General features: G+C 41.2%; 1 protein-coding gene across 3 annotated transcripts in view; it reads left to right on the top strand.

The window, feature by feature from the left end:
* Epha4 (EPH receptor A4) overlaps positions 1-17,508 on the top strand; it is a 134,543-nt gene that overhangs the window by 56,804 nt on the left and 60,231 nt on the right. For all 3 annotated transcript variants that reach the window (XM_013011857.1, XM_013011864.1, XM_013011872.1), the window contains one exon: positions 6,432-6,587. In XM_013011857.1, the coding sequence (XP_012867311.1) occupies positions 6,432-6,587 (156 nt within the window). The remainder of the gene's footprint in view (positions 1-6,431; positions 6,588-17,508) is intronic.

Below are 17,508 nucleotides of genomic sequence, written 5' to 3'. Positions count from 1 at the left end.
TAGGGTAACAGAAATCAGGGCTTTGGGGTCCACACATGATCCTGGTTTGTCTCAAGGAACTGTGGGCCAGGCATTCATTGTAAAACAAGAGTATGTCTGTCTTGATCCAAGTTTGGCAAAGAACAACACCCCCACTCCCGTCCCCCCAGCCCAATCTGGCTTTTTGTATCTTCTGGGAGCTAATAATGTTTTTATAGATGACATTTGCAATTGATTTGGTAATGGGGAACACTTTTCTTTGAACACTAATTAAGTGAAATGTTATGTCCCCAATAAAGAGTTCCATTCTGCTCATTAGTGAATCAGTGTAAAAAAGTAATTAATTGTCACTATTATAGTTGAGTTCCATCAATGAAAAAAGGTTGTAGAAATTTGTTTTCTGTTGTGTTACATAGGTACCTTCATAGTATCCTTGGTCTTGATGTTGCCTGCAAAATCTGGTACTAGGAGTCTGCTGACTCCTAGCTAGGCAACATGATCTGTAAGCTTCTCCCAAGAATCTAATTTTCAATCCATAACTGTAGGCTGGATGTGGAAGACAGATGATTTTAAAGTGTGGGTGTGTTGGTGCTTGGCTACATTTTGTTGTTCATTCATGGAACAGAATCTGACGAGTTGAAACACAGCTTTCCTTTGCTTTAACAGTTGTCCATCTTTACCTTCTACTTGGAGGTGCAAGAGTGGAAAAGATACTAGTCCAAGCCCTATTGTTGCAACAAGAAGACCAACCCAAGTGTGGCCAAATTGGTAACCGTGTGCCTCAGTTTCCTCATCCGTACCATGAGAAACCTACTGGCTAATGTTCACAGCTTCCCCAAACATCCTAGGGGGCTTGTACATTTTTATTAACAATGTAAAGTATCAATACTGTTTGCCAGAAAGCTTTCTTTTCCCGACATTTATTCTTACATTATTAATATAATTAATAGTCTCATGGTGAACAATTAATCAGAGAACTAACTTGTTATGAAGGCCATTAAATATCTTGGATATTTCTAAAATAAAACCTACTGAATAGGCTACATTCCCAAGACACAGAAAGTAGAGTCCCCCTCTGAGTCTGTTTGGAAATGCATGTCTAATATGGGATCCTCGTGATAAAATTAGAGATACCTTCAGGCTTCCCTGAGCCAAATATTCTTTGGGGACCAGTTTGCGTAAGTGGTTCAAATTTCTCTCAGAGAATCACTACTGGAATTTTGCTTATGACCTTCAGGAGACTCTACATTAAAATTTAAGTTTGTCACCTAGGAAAGTATTTTTTAAACCTCTATTAGTATAGACTTTAACTCAAATTAAGTTTTACAATAATAGGTACCTGAATGAGAGCAGTACTTATAGATTCTGGGAAGGTTTTGAAAAAAGCCATTGGGTGACTGAGGTATTTCCACATCACCTGTAGTACTCTGTGTGTATGTGTGTGTGTGTGTGTGTGTGTGTGTGTGGTGTGCACGCACGCACATGTGCGTGCACATCCTGGGGCTTGAATTAAGCCTGGGTGCTTTCCTTGAGCTTTTGTGCTCAAGGATAGTGCTCTACTAATTGAGCTGTAACTCTACTTCTGGCTTTTTGGTGACTAATTGGAGATAATAGCCTCAAAAACTTTCCTGCCCAGGCTTTGAACCAGCATCCTCAGATCTCAACCTCCTGAGTGGATGAGATTACAGGTGTGAGCCACCAGTGCCTCCCTAAACCCCGAGTTTATAAATGCACATGTCTGTGCAGGAGAACCCTTTAGAGGGCTCGGTGCCCTAGTCTCTAAGAAGCATTGTCCAGTAAAAATACAATGAGTAATTACAAAACAATTGTGACCACACTGAAAAATATTGTGGAAAACAGAGGTAGAATTATAGTTAATGCAACTGATTCTGGTTTTAAACTGTTTACGCACATTAATTATGTAACCTTTATAAAATTATTATGATGTTTTAGTGTATGTAGGGAGTTCTTAACCTTTGAAACTCACCACTGCTCTACCTGTGGTCTAGATACTGTCAGTAGTTACTGAATAGCCGAGTTCTGAAATATCTTTTTTTTTGTCAGTCATGGGCTTGAACTCTGGGCCTGGATACTGTCACTCAGCTCTTTAACTTAAGGACAGCGCCCTACCACTTGAGTCACAGTGCCACTTCCAGTTTTCTGGTGGTTCATTGGAGATGAGAATCTCCCGGACTTTCCTGCCGGGCTGGCTTTGAACCATAATCCTCAGATCTCAGCCTCCTGAGTAGCTAGGATTATAGACGTGAGCCATTGGCGCCCAGCTGGAATATCTTTACCCAAATAAAAGGTTAAGAAGTTGTAGCTGAGGAAGGCAGCAGTGAGATGGGCATGGAAACAGATGGATGCTGTGACCCCTTCCCCATCCCTCCATTCACATCTAAGATACATTTTGACTCAGTATCAGTCCTAACTACAGTGTATGAAAATGTTCAGAAGACCATGGACATTGGAGTTAAACTGACTTCATCACTTAGCCCTGACCCTGAAAGTTACTTCAGCTGAACAATGAGTGTTATTTATTATCTTAACCAAACTCATGAGTGGTTTCGGAAATTAAGTGAAATAATATGTGCAAACACAATAAATACCCAATGGATGCTTGGCAGGTTGCATTGTGATGGCTATACTGCTAGACAATCCATGAAGACAGTTGGATACTATCAACTATTGTATAGCTCTTCAAACAAGGGAGAGTGGCTGCAATGATAGAACCACTGGTACCTGACTTTTCATGAAGAATCTTCAAATCAAGCTGGTTGTGGTAGAGTGATAGCTGGTCAACAAAGAGAGTTTCTTTCTTCTTCTTCTTTTTTCTCATTCTGCAAAAAAGTAAAGTGCTTCAGGCAAAGCTCAGGAAATTGAGTGCAATATTTTTTTCCACTGATGTCAAGTGATCTTCCCACAATGACCTAGTCAGAAGGCCTGGAGCCTGTGCCTAGCTAGCCCATCCCATTCAACCCTCCTAGGAAAAGGCTACAAGAGAAGGATGTCTCTTGAGGGAATATGTTGAACTTGCTTATAAAGTGATTAGCATTCAGAAATACAGTGTCCCAATGCTCAACCAAAGGAGGATGATGGGAAATAATCATGTGTCAATGTGATGAGGAGTTTTATATACAGTAACAGAGATGGTAAAAAGTTTAAGGTACAAGTAACGTGGCGAATAAAGGCAGGCTGTATTTACACAGGAAGGCTGTGAACCACGCAGAGCAAAGAAATAGAGTGAACCATTAATTTAGCAGGTCATTTTGAATGTCGGCAGCAAAATGGCTGTGTGTGAAAAGCCACTACTACTGTATTTTGAGAGTGCCTTTCTAAGAATCCTGAAATATTAATAACGTCGTCTTAATGTAGTTGAAGACAAAAGAATATGTTAAGGGCAACAAGGGCACAATGACAATTTGATATTTTCTGCATGTGCTCATAAAAGCGAGAAGAAAAAGTGAAAATAGAACAGCAGCTTTCAGTTTTCCCAATTGGTATAAAGTTCTGTATTTTCCAAACTAACTCAAGCGCATTTATTGTTGGTAACTGATTAATACCAGCTTTGAGGAAAAAAGCAAGAAAAAAATGTACTTGCAATGAAAATTATTTTTTTCCTTGAATTCACATAATAAATACACTGAATTTCTGAACTCTTTTTGGTCAGTCGTGGGGCTTCAACTCAGGGCCTGGGCGCTGTCCCTGAGCCTCATTGTGCTCAAGGCTAGTGATCTACCACTTGAGCCACAGCACCATTTCCAGTTTTTGATTGGTTAATTGGAGATAGGACTCTCATGGGAACTTTTTGTGCCCTGGTTGGCTTCTTACAAGAATAGTTGAAGAAATAAGAAAACCTTTGCTTCCTTTGTGTGTATGCATTTGATGCCATTTAGGTCTGTTTTCTTTTCTGATTATAGAATTCAAAGACAGAAAAGTGTTGAATGCAGACAGAGTAAGTTTAGCCAAAAGTTAAAGGAAAGCAGCAAAACAGATTCTCCATAAGCAGACCCAACCCTGGGAGTCTGGTGAACTTTCAGTTATTATAGTAGGATGGTTCCTCCATACCTCCTCTCCTGAGCTTTGAGCAGTTTTGTTGATGGCTTCTGTATGTATTGCCTCAGCTCTTTTTATTGGCTGAGTGGGAACCCTGGGCATTGTGGGAAAAAGCACAATGATGGGCCACACACATGTTATCTGTTATTTGTTATGTCCACTATATATATATATATATATATATATATATTTTTTTTTATCCCTGTCTACCTAATCAAGGATGCCTACTCTCCTTTACTTGGGGTTGTGTGTGTGTGTGTGTGTGTGATCGTGATCTGTCCTTGGTTAATTTCTGCCAATCCTTCCACTCCCAACAGGTGACTTTAGGTTTCAATGCTTCACAAAAGGATAGCACACATGGATTAGCCAGAGACATGTAGAATTCTTCTTAAAAACAGGAAAATAATGTGCCATGCTGGCAGTCTTGGCACAAGTTCACTGCAGTTGCATTCACCACCTGAGACTCTGTGTATAACAGGCAGGATCTAGGGACATGGTGCCATGTTCAAGGGCTCTCTGTGTTTGATGTGGGCTGGTCAGGCCTGACTCTCCCACAGCCCAGTGCTTCCTCCTGCTACAGCCTGGGTTTCTGATTTTAATGGAAACCCCAGGGCCATCTTAAGCACGACCAAAAAGGCACCTTGCAAGTTGAACCTTATCTAATTATGCTATGTGTATAAACTTGAGACACATAAATCTCAGCCACTGGAGCAACTTGTTTTTCTAAGATGCTTTGGTCCAGTGCAAGACGAAAGCAAATAAAGGAGAGATTGATCTCCGAGCACTTTTATTGTTGCTACTCCACACATCATAAAGTTTGGGCTCGTTAAAGGAAATTCCATAAACAACTTTAGTTAATAAGAGTGAAGTAACTGTGTGCCTCTCTGAGCTCCAGCTAAACTCCCTTTCCGCTGGCCATCATGAGGGTGCCATGAAAAGAGGAAAATGACACGAGGATTTGCAAGAGCAAGGTCAAGGGGTAGGCAGCCACAGGAAGCGGGTCAGATACTCCTTGGACCAGCACAGCTTCCAAAGGATCTCGTGGATTTCTAGCATGGTGGGTCTGGTCTCTTGGTGGTTAGGCTCATGGCAAACATCCAGTGGGTCCTTTTCCCAGCTGGTTTTTTTTTTTTTTTTTTTTGATGGTATACAACACAGGACAGACAGGATAAATGGGGCAAAGTGAGAATGAATGAGTCCTGGTGGGAAGACGGTGGGTCCCATCCGTTATTTTCATTTAACACCCGATGTTATAGAAAACTGTACTTTTTAATGGCCGTTGCCTCTGAGTTTGATGGCTGATGGCTAGCGTTGGTCCGTTTTCATTTTGAGAGGTGATCGTGAAGAACATAGCCATGCACTATTAATTATTTTTTATTATCAGCTTTCAGGGTGTGATTGAATTTTTCCATGTTAGTAGAAGTAATCCTCAGTGTCCGTGTGATGTTTATAAAAGATGAGGTCATGGAAAGGATGTCAGGTGCAGGGGGAACTATATGACCCGTGTTCTGGGCACTGGCCTCTTGGGGCTGAGAAATGGAGGAAGAAGGAAAATAGGAGGAGTTTTGATTAACTTCAAAATGAACAACGAGTATCTGCTGACTTTTGAAGGCAGGGGGTTGGGGGGGGGAGAGTGTGGAAGGCTCTTCGCATATTATTGTTACCTACAGTTAGTAGTTGTTTTTTTTTAATTGCTCGGCCCTGAAATCATGACCCCTGCCTCACAGATGCTTGTCTTTTTTACTTGGCTGGTTTGTTGGGGTTTTTTGATTTGCTTCTTTCTGTAGCTATAATTAGGAAATAATCACTGACCAATGTTCTGTTAGTATTTGGACACACTTCCAACTGGTTGGTTAAAGACCAGGCTCTCAGATTTGCCAAAACATGCGTCTAACAGTTCAGGCTTTGTGGGGAGAACACTTAGAGTTGGAAACTGGTGGCTGACACTCACCAGACGCATGGTCTTATATAAGGAATCACCTGCTGGAGGCGGGAATTCCTGGTTTCTAAGGTAAAGGGAATAGTAGTGCTTTTGGAAACAGGCTGTAGTAAGCATGAAATGAGATCTTGCATACAGGGCCACCCGGCCTCTACAGCAGCATTCAGTCAACTTTAGATGTGTTTATATTATTAGATTCCACCACATTGAAGGCTGTGTCTTCCAAGGGGACTCTTGCTTGCCACCTAACCAGAAGTGCTAATAATCCTTCAAGATGGGCTATCACCAATCAATGCTTTGGGTTGCTTTGCCTTTACCTCAAAAACCTGGTGACCACTCATGATGGGCAAACATGCTGCCCCTTTTTCCGAATCAAGGAAATGCCTTCCCGTGTTCCTCCTTTGCTGTCTTCACCGTGTTTTAAATCGGTTTGTTTTTCTTCTCTCCTTCCCTGTAGCTTGCAAAATTGGATATTACAAGGCTCTCTCCACGGATGCCACCTGTGCCAAGTGTCCACCCCACAGCTACTCCGTCTGGGAGGGAGCCACCTCATGCACCTGTGACCGAGGCTTTTTCAGAGCTGACAATGACGCTGCCTCCATGCCCTGCACCCGTAAGTTGTTTGCTTGTCTCCTGTCTCTTCACTGCCAGAGGCTCGCAGGAGCACCGGGCAGCATGCTGCCAGCATCTTCTCACAGTATAACCATGCAGGGGGCAAATGAGATCAAGCATGTGACCTTCCTCAGTCATAGGAGCAAAACACTTGTAAAAAGAAAGGATCTTTTTTACTTTTCCTGGTTACCTTTGCCTTCAAAATACGCACAGCTACCAACCAACGATGTGAAGCAGAGATTGAGTGTTCTGGGTTGTCTGACAGTGTAATTAGAGCTGAGTTTGGAACTTATAAATGGCTTTACCATTGCATCAAGGGCTCCGAGAAGCTTGGCAGGTTGGGGAGACACAGGTAGAGGGCAGGGTTTGGGAATGTGGGTTCAGTGGAAAGAGACAGTTCAGTGTACACTGAGGTCATTGCTGTGGTGATTGTACTTCTTCCTTCTTTCCTCATAGTTTTGTATGCATAACACTTAGGCCTGGATGCTAATAAATGCTTGTTTAATGATAAGCACTTCATGTATGTGGGCTAGTGAACAGATTGGGCCACCAAACTTGGTGTGAAGGGGAGTAGAGACATGTCTTCCCACACTTTGTTTAGAAAAGATTCCTGGATGTTAGCATTCCTTTCATGTGTACTCCAGGCTCTCCACAGACCCCTATGACACCTTGACAGTGAAGAGGATGGCAGTGATCCACCTGGGTTTTTCTGTCCCTCGTGTGTGTGTGTGTGTGTGTGTGTGTGTGTGTGTGTGTGTGCGTGTGCGTGTGTGTGTGTGTGCATGTGCATGCAAGCGTGCACATATACATTAGGTGAAGTTTGTGTTTCTGGAAGTAAATTCTTGGGACTGAAAGTGTTCAAGATTGAGTTTCTCTGTGTGTGTGTGTGTGTGTATTTAGATTGGGGAATATTTGCCCATACATGAGATACCTTAAGAATGAGACCCAAGTCTAAACATGAAATTAATTTGTTTTATATATACCCTATCCATACCGCCTGAAGGTAATTTTGTACAATATTTTTAGTGAGCCTGTGGTTTGATTACTACCTATTACATGAGATCAGGTGTAGAGTTTTCCTCTTATGGTGTCATGTACAAAACAATGCTCCTTGATAAATTTTGGCTTTTACTTGTATTAGGGCTATTATCATTCCGTTCCTTACCTACTACAAATTGCATGTTGTTTGGCCTGAGGCCAGCATCCCTAAATATAGAAGCTTTCTCCAGAGTTTTTGCAGTTGGAGGTGCTCCATTAGGTGCTACCTTTCAAAGGAGGGGCAGGCTATCTCTAACTTGTGCTGGAATTGCCACCACCTGGGGATTGACTTTCATAACAAGATCCCTATCTTAGTAGCAGAACTATGCAACCTGAAGACACACAATTCCTAGGTCCTAGAAGGTTGTCTTTCCTGGTTTTTCAGGTGCAACAGAAGCTTCCAAAGATAAGGAATATAGAAGCTAGCCTTGCCTTATGCATCACCATCAATGGAAGGATCTCTTCAGCACATTCTTTTCCTATTCCTTCCTGAGATGGAGAGTCCTTCATTTCTCTGGGTGGCCACTTTCATTTAACCTGTTCAAAGTCTTGACATTTTCTCTATGATGAAGTATTTCCTTTTTTTAAATTCTGTATTACCCGTTGTGTGATTAGTTTTGTAATGAGCTCCCTTCTTCTGACCACCCCCACTGCCAACAGGTGGAAACTTAGAACACAATGGTGAAATCAAGGCAAGCTACCTTGGGCTGACATGTTTGATAGTTCCTCTCTATTTCAGGTCATGCATACCTCCTACAAAGAACCTTCTTCAGGCTGAGAGATCTAAGTATGCTATGCATGTCATGAAATTCATCTTGGATGGCATGCATGGTCAGTCTCTTCCCTCCCTCCCCCCCCCCCCCCCGGAGAAAAAAACAAAACAAAACAACTTTTGTTGGTGTTATTTCTTTTATGTCAATGTGGTCCTGGTTTGTTCTGTAGTATTTAGGTTACACTGTGTCAACCACCTTACTACCTGAGAGTTTAGGGCACTGAAGATTACCTTAAGCCTGTGATACTGGATCCTGCTTTCCATGTGCCTGAGACTGGTGTGGTTAAAGGAGCCCTTGGAGTTTGACACGTCTCTAAGTAGCAACTTGTTAGTTTTGTTATGAGGGTAGGAAAAAAGGGAGAGAAAATACGGATTGTTAGCACATGACGAAGGGAAACAAGCAGTTTAAAATTTTAGGTGGTTGATCTTGTATTCTTCTAAAAGATTGTTTCCCCCAAGGTTAGAGGAGAAAGAATGGTTGATTTTTGAGCCACGAATGAAAGGTCCCTGAAGAAACTCCTCACCCATGCCAACAGGTGATCCTTTCTTCCCTGCTCTTGGAAGGCCACCTCTCCTCTGCTCCCAGGTCTTTTGCATCCCACCAATGTGGTCCTTGGGAAACAGTACCAGTCACTACCCCATAGGTTCAGCCAGCTAATCAGAGTGCTGGCTTCAGTCACTAATCAAATCTGTGACAAGCAGAATATTTAATTTCTTCAGGCCCTAGTTTCCTTATCTAAAAAAATGGATTCTTATATCTATGCAAAGATAGGAAAGATGGATTTCCATTTTCTATTGCAAAGGTCTAGCACAAGGTAGTGATTTAATAAATGTTTGATCTCTTTCTTTTTTATCTCCAGCTGGCTACTTCCTTCCCCAAGCCTCCTCCGCAGCAGGCTGCTAATGCAATTCTTTGGCTCTCTATCACTGATTTGCACCCTTGATTACACAATTAAATTATGTGGTGGCCACATTGCAAAGCTGGAGCTCTAGGGACAGGACTCAAAAACATCAATATTTTCCAAAACACGGGCCCATTAATTCCCTTGTACCATCAAGATTTAGACCACCTCTCTACAGAGTTATCATTTTTCACTTAAGTCTCAACCACACAAGTCATATAAGACTTCCTTTGAGAAAGGAGTAGTCAGAGAAATGACCCCCCCTTTGCTAATTGCTACGCATACCCCCCCTTTGCTAATTGCTACGCATATTGATAAGTCAGGAAGTAGAATCAGAAGCTAGTGCTTAGCCCATGGCTCTCCCTCTTGATTTCTTCCTTCCTGTTGAACACAGTGGACCTCTGTGGTGCAATACACCAACCACTAGGTAGCCATTAAAACATAAAAGTCACATCCATTAAATTTAACATTTAGTTTCCCACTTCAGTTTGCTGCTGATCAAGGGCTGTGGAGCCTCACGAGGTTACTGGAGACGGTGCCGAGGAGATGTTTCTATCATGGCTGAAAGTTCTCTTGCACGAGGCACCAGGAGACACTTTAAAAGATGGGACAAGAGGAGTCTCTCAGAAAGTCCCAGGCATTGTCTTCTTCATCCTCAGCTTTATCAGATTCTCTTGACAAGGGGTGGAAAGGAACATAAACATCAGGGAATCCTTTCAACTGGACTCCAGCCCCCAATCAGTCCTTAGCAGTTGGTTAAGCCAGGTGACAAACCCAATTCCCTTGTGCTGACAGCCATGATAATCAGGCACCTTCTTTGTTCATTATGCTGTCTTTAACCCCAGCATTCCTATGCAGCCCTGCATTTAGTGATCGCTCACTGTGACGGCGCACTAATGAAGAAATAAAACACACTCTCTAAGACTCATTCTTCTAGCCAAAGAGAGACTCTGCTCCACTGGCTTGTAAAATCAGGTTTTTGTTCACGTGGAGAACGATTAGACCAGGTGAACACTAGGAGCATCGGCTAATTTAGAAGGCGATGCCTAGATGTTCACACCATCCACCAGGCTGGAAGATGGCAGAAACGTTCATCACAAATAAACTTTCCTTTCTGGGAGACTTGAGATGGAGCCACGTTAGCTTCCCATGGATGGCTGTGGTTGGGCTGTTTCAAGGGAAGCATTATGTGAATATTTTCAGGAAAATAACCTCTACCTGGTTAGAAGAAGAGGGATTTTACTGCATTCACTTTTCCTTCAGTCAGTACTAGAGATGGATGGAGCCCAGGGCTTTGCACTCATTTGGCAAGCACAGGCACTCGAAATCCCCAACCCTTGGCAAATTTTCTGTGAGACAAGGGCTTCGGAAATAGCCCAGGCTCCCCCTGCCACCACCTCCCAAGTAGTTCAGATTACAGGCATGTGCCACCATGCTCAGCAGAGGAGTGCTTCTTAAACAGTCTACGTGAACATTGTTTTAATAAGTCGTTGGACTTTGCCTGATGTTCTGGATTTCTACCATCTTCACAGGTGACGCTGTAGCTTATGGCGTGTGAATCACCTGTCCTCAGGCAAAGAGGACTTAGATCCACAAAACTCTTTTCAAGACTAACTTTCAGTTTCTTCGGTTCACTACTGACTCTAGAAAGACCCTTCAAGTATTCTGAATATTCTCTCTTAGTGGAAACTGAACATTTCATTTGTCTCCTAGATGTAGAAAAATCTATCTTTGTTTTGGGGCATGTACTTGAATGTACTTTGTGTTTTTAAAATTTTTTTTATTTTGTTCTTTGCTTTTCTCTTTTAATTTTTTTCTTTCCTTACTTGTTTGTTTATTACTGGGACTTGAACTCAGGGCTTTAACTCTCTTGCTTGGCCTTTCCTCTCAAAACTGCTTACTTGAGGATAAGAAGCTTTGTCTTGTCCACACTGGTTTTGAACTTAGATCCTCAGATCTCAGCCTCCTGAGTAGCTAGGATTATAGGCGTGAGTACTTAACGCCTGACTTTCTTGTGGTTCTTTATTGCCAGAGAGAAAGAAGTTTGAACATGCTCACCTGAAACACCTAAATGGTCAAAAAAGGGATGTAGGATTCTGGCCACTAACAGAGTCATTTTCCCATAGGTAGGGATCCCAGTTAAGCTGAGAGAGGAATTTTTATTTCATGAATCTTTTTGTAGTGGGAATTTCAGACCGTTTTGTTGATTTAATGAGCACCCTTTAAATGCAGTTCTCTTCCTCCCATTTCTTCCTCCTGTAGTTCCATTTCCCCTAGGTCTGGTACATGGGATGAGTCCTCTCCAGGTGAAATGGGAAGGCTTTTGAATATAACTGTCTCAGGGAATTTCCTTGCCCAGAACTGGCTTTGAACTTTCCTCCTCAGATCGCAACCCCCTGATGGCAGGTGTGAGCCACCAGCTCCTCCTTCTTCAGCTGTTGGTTGAATGTTCCTAGTGAGGAAAAGCTTTTCCCTTACTGAGACGCCCAGTTGACTTTGCAGCTTCTACCTGTATTTCAGAATGTGCTAGAGAAAATGCCATGTGAAGGTAGCTATTGACACTGTAGATCTGGAGGAGGGGAGGGGAGAGGGGAGTAGCTAATTTGTTATTTTGTCACCTTTGCTGAGCACCTTTCCCTGAGTAGTTTTCTGTATTTTCCTATTGGAAATCTGTCCTTGGGCAGATTTGCTCTTTATTTAACTTGTTTGATGAAACTTATTAGGGTATCTTGATGGGGAGCACTTGATGAGTGAGAGATTATGACTTAGATTGCCAGCTTGAAAGGCCTTCCACAAATCTGTCTCCCAGTCAACAGGCCTTGAATAATTCCAAGGGCTGTGCCAAACAAACAGTGATTGATTGATACTTCGACGTGGTCTAAAATATTCCCAAATTGCAGCTTTTAAGACAATTTATAGCACAGCTTAGAGCTAATGAGGGCAAATTTACCGAGATCTATGACGAAAGGTCCTGACGTGAGAAAGCTTTTTCTCTTGCAGGTTTAGGGCTATCAGGAAATTGAAATAGCTGAACTCCAAACAACAAACACCACTTACTTTGTCTTTACATTTGCTTTTCTAATTGAATTTAGCGTGCTGCTGTATTTCCTCTAGAAAGTGTATTGTTTTAAAATTACCATTTCAGTTCTATTACTCAAAGCCCTCGCTCCTAATGCTTTCTGACAGTTATCAACATAATGAACCATAATGAAATGATGAGCAATCTTCGGTGGAAACCCAATGTCAATCCCAATCGTGCAGTGTGACTGTGTTGTTAAAATCTGAATGCAAATTAAAGTTACATCGTCCTTACTCGCTTCCAAGGTCAGGAGGATAGACTTTTCTTTTTCTTTATCCACCTCCTCCCCCCCCCCACTCCCCTCCCCTCCCACCTTTTTTTTTTTTTTAAGTGCTTTACTTTGGAAAATCTCACATTCATTTTCAAACAAGCTCTTCTTGAAGGTGCCCCTTCTGCTCAGCTCAATTCTGTCCCCTAAAGATTTTCTTATTTAACCATCTGGCTAAGGGATTTGGGGAGAGTATCTATAGTGAGGCTTTGATTTATAAACCATAGGATAAAAGGCAATGCTCAGCTTCAAGTAAACTAGGTTTTTGTTCTATCCCAGAGCGTATATTTCCTCTAGAGTTTTTCCCTTCAGAGTTGCAATTAGATAATAATATAAGAATAGGAGAAGGGTCTATTGCTTAGCACAAGTCTCTGAATATACAAGTTAGTGAAAAGGCTAGTTTTATAGTTAGTAAAACAGTAAACACAAAGGCCAGAATTTTCTAAGTATCACTAATGAGAGCATTTCAGTTGATACAATTGGTTGATACCTGAACATTTCATCATTTGTTCAAGCAATTATTTCGTGAATCGATATGTTTGAATAACCATGACGACCAGATTTCCAGGGGAATATCGTGCTTTGTGTCATCTATCAAATTTTTAATGTAATAATACAGTTTCATACTGTATTTTATTTGTCATAAAGATGGAAATTAAAAATGAAACATTACTCCCCATTGCTGAGCTACATAACTAGGTGTTTTTTTTTTTCTTTTTAGGGCGGCACATGTGGTCAGTCAGTTAATAAGCTGGCTGTGTCTGTCCCTGGATTATAGTCACTGATCAAAGCAATCAAAGATGGGTTGATGGCTGAGATGTGGCCTTCAATCTATTCTATTTCTAGGCTGCTTGTATGGAGCTCAGAAGTTCAACGTCTGTCATTAACTCTTGAGGAAATCGCGTCCTTTTCTTTCGAATTGCCTTTCAGCATTTTAACTACTTAAAGGGAAAATTACTTCTGGAGAAGCAAGTGCACTTAAAAAAGAAAGAAAGAAGACAGTTCAGGATGGGAAGGAAATCCCTATTTTAGCCCTTCCCCCATGCTTGGCATTAGGTAGCAATAAACAGTGTAGTGTGGACTCAACTAGAAAAGGCATGAATTCGAGGGAAGAAAGCTAATGTGTGCTCATGGGAAGAATTTGAATAATCTGCCAGTGCCATTTAGCCAGGTCATCTACAATTTTTATATTCCCATGAATAATTAAGAGTGGCTCTTCATCCACTATGTCCTGTCATTTCTAGATGGCATTTTTGACACTACTCAAGGAAGTCATACAGTGGTTCTTCACAGCATGCTTCTTTGAAATAGGGTCAATTATACATTTTTCTGAACTCCCCTGTGGTGAGAGTTGAGCATCTTCTTTGCTATCAGCATTTTGATTTTTCTCTTGGAGGTCATTCGTGTTCTATCCACTATCTAAATCCCCTGCAGTAGGTGCCTGGGGGAGAGAATCCCATTATAGAGAAAAAAAATTGCCTCTTTCCTCCCTCCTGAGTTGATCTTCTGTCAGGGGAAGAACCTTGATCCGAAACTTCTCCCCACTCTCTTGTGTGGAAGGTGAGATTCAGCTGAGGGTTCACACAGAAGAGATAAGGATCTAGTGTGATCACTGATCAGGATACATGGGATTCACACATTGATTTGTTACATCATAACTTCTTTGTACAATTACAGAAGGAAGGATGGAAGGAAGGAAGGAGCAAGAAGGGAAGAAGGAAGAGGAGGGAAGGAGGGAAGGAAGGGAGAGAGAAAGAAAGAACAATAAGTATAGTCCAAAAAGGAATGCTAGCCTGACATCTTCCTAAAGTTCAGGAAAGAAGGAGAAATTTAATTCTGAGTTGGAAAATTTCCATCTAATTTTTAAAAAATAGGTAAGATTCATTATTTTCCTTTAATTTCATCTCTAGGAAGGAGAAGGAAATATTTAGCTTTAGATTCCCAGTTTCTGATCAAAGCAGTAAAACTATCAGATGAGTTGCTTAATGTTTCTTATCTTAGGTTTTGGTCAGCAGATTGCTGTGGGTAATGAATACTTTTCTGTCCGATTTTATTACAGGGATTACATTTAAGATAAGATGTGAAAAAGGGTTCTGTGAGAAAGGTAAATTAACACAGAGCCCAGCGAATTCCCAAATGAAATGCCCAGGCATAGTTTCTTTGGTCTTATATGTTATATCTTCCTCTTGTTTGACTTAAGAATTTATACTTCAGCCATAACCTAGTCAACTTAATATATAAACTAAGCCCTTAGGAAACCCTGGAAAGAAAAAAAAGATTCTTGAGGAGAAACGGGAAAATACATATAGAAAACTAGATAATGGGAAAAATTTCAGACAGATGTGTCCCTCTTGAGGAAATTAAAGTTTTGCCTGACAGCAACAAGTGATGGATGCGTGCAAACAATTTTTTTAAATAATGTACAGATCTTCCTGGGCTCTATTCACTGTTACAACATATAAACTACCACGATAAATGTTCTGCACTGATCATATATATCAGAAGAGATGTCACTGGACAGCAGTCTTTATGTAAACGAACCTGACAGCAAGGGCTAGAAGCAAGCAATTAGTGGTGGCAATGTATACAGCTGTCAGGGGGGAGTAGGGGATGTATTTCAGTCCCCCCCCCCACTGTTTACTCTGCTTCATAAGCCGTCTTTCAGCTGGAGAGAGATTAACAACAAAAGCTTATCTGAAGGGTTGAAGGGCTTCATAGCTAAGACACCGAAGCATTATTGACAGTCCAAAAGTTGCATGTGGTTAATGAAATCGTATGAAATGGAACTTGAGACCCAGCATGTCTCTTCCTCAGAACACGAGCCTCATACTGGTTGTATTGGCATTTCAGTGGGCATCGGTCGCCCTGAAAGAAACCCATCATTTACGAGTTCCAATTTTGCCTGTGCTCTTGGGGGATATTTCTTGCTACTTCCAGAATTAATTTCATGGCTCAGGCCTTGAATTTTAAAATGGTGATTAAAAACCAGTTAGGTATTAAAAATCTGTAATAGCTCTGAAAACTGCTCTGTTACATGAGCAAAGCCATTTTGGCTTTTCCATCAACTGCTCCTTGTGTTGTTTGTAGACTGGATTGATTGATTGATTGATTGATTTTTATACTTTATCCTAAAGTTTGCTAATAATTATTCTGTTTTCTGGATAGCTTTTTTGTTGTTGCTGTTATTCCGGTACTAAGGTGTGAACTCAACCACTAGCTTGTTTGTTCAGTTGGTGTTCTACCTCTTGAAGCATACATCTAGCCCAGCTTTATGCTGGTTATTTTGGAGATGAGGTCTCATAAACATTACTGCCTGCCTGGCTTCACATTGTGATCCTCTGAGTCTCATCCTCCTGAGTAGCAGGATTAAAGATTTGAGGCACATGACTACCTTATGCTCAGCCTTTATAACCTACACAAAAGCTACAACAGTGAGGTTTCTGATGAGCAGTTGAACTAGGTTGAAGAACCATCATTAATTCACTCAGCAGATAGATACGTAGTGATTAAGCAGCTAATAGGCCAGACAATGTTCTAGGAGCTGGGAATATGTCCATAATCCAGGAGGAAAAAAAGTTGTTCTTCTGAAGCTAGGCATATAAGAATATGCTTAATAAACCAATTAATAAAATATTTCAACATTTTCATAGGAATATGGTGGGATGCGTTGAAGCAGAAGACAATGAGTCTTAATTTAATATAGAATAGTCATTGTTGGTAGGTGGTACTTCAGAAATAAGGAATCTGCCAGTCAAAGGTGAGTTAAAGCTTTCCTAACACTGTAACTTTTAAATTTATATTTTCCTTGGGTATTAGTGTATATGAGATTTTAATGCTAGTTATTAGAAGATCATAGGCTTTTCGATCAGCAAGACTCTATCTGAAACATATGCCAGGTATGGTGGTGCATACCTATAATCCCACCTTCTCAGGAGGCAGAGGTAAGAGAATCAAGATCTGAGAACTTGCCCACGTGAATGCATAAGACCTCATCTACACACTGAAAACACTAAAAAGAAAAGGAATAGTGCATGAGATGGTTCCTTCGTGGTAGGGTCACTAGCAAGGCCATGACTTCAATCTCTACTACCAATAAAAAGAAAAGAAATAGAATTTAAGTTGTCAGGCTACAGGATGTGAATCTCCTCACGTGTAAAATCCCTTTTCTGCTAAGCTTAGGACAATGCAATCATCATAGCAGATTTTTCATCTTTAGCAAAGTTCTATTCACTTTTTATAGGAATGAAGCACATTGTCCCTATCTTAGGGATGGTAGGGTGGGTAACATGAGGTGCTATTATGGGATGGGTCATAGCTCATAGTTCATGCTGGCGGTGTTGATGGGTTAGGTTCTATGTAGGTGGTCCTTCTTTGAGTGACCTGACAAAGGCTTTTAGGGACACACAGGCACGTACCCAGTGAAGAGACTTCTTTAGCGCCAGAGATAAGCAAGCAAGTATGTTTTCCAAAATGCCCAGGCATTAAACTTTAATATATAAGAGAAAAGAATTAAGATGTGGAATTATTTCCTCTGATGGCTTAGAATATTACCATTCTTAATTATTTTTTTCTTCTGTTCCCTGAATTTCCTTAGATAGTGTGTGGCTGGTTCATTTGCAGAAATATGCCTTTTCCCAGAGGATGAGCGCACATGTCTGGTTAAGGAGGATTAAGATCCTTTTTGTGATATAATATATGATATGATATTTTATGATATGATACAGTGGCCCTTTGGGCTACAATTTCTTTTTTTTTTTTTTTTTGGGTCCAGTCATGGGGCCTGAACTCTGGGCCTGGGCGCTGTCCCTCAGCTCTTCAGCTCAAGGCTAGCGCTCTACCACTTGAGCCACAGCGCCACTTCCG

The sequence above is a fragment of the Dipodomys ordii genome, unplaced genomic scaffold (assembly GCF_000151885.1).
Source record: "Dipodomys ordii isolate 6190 unplaced genomic scaffold, Dord_2.0 Scaffold1, whole genome shotgun sequence".
Taxonomy (NCBI): Eukaryota; Metazoa; Chordata; class Mammalia; order Rodentia; family Heteromyidae; genus Dipodomys; species Dipodomys ordii.
This window is presented reverse-complemented; position numbering and strand designations above follow the sequence as displayed.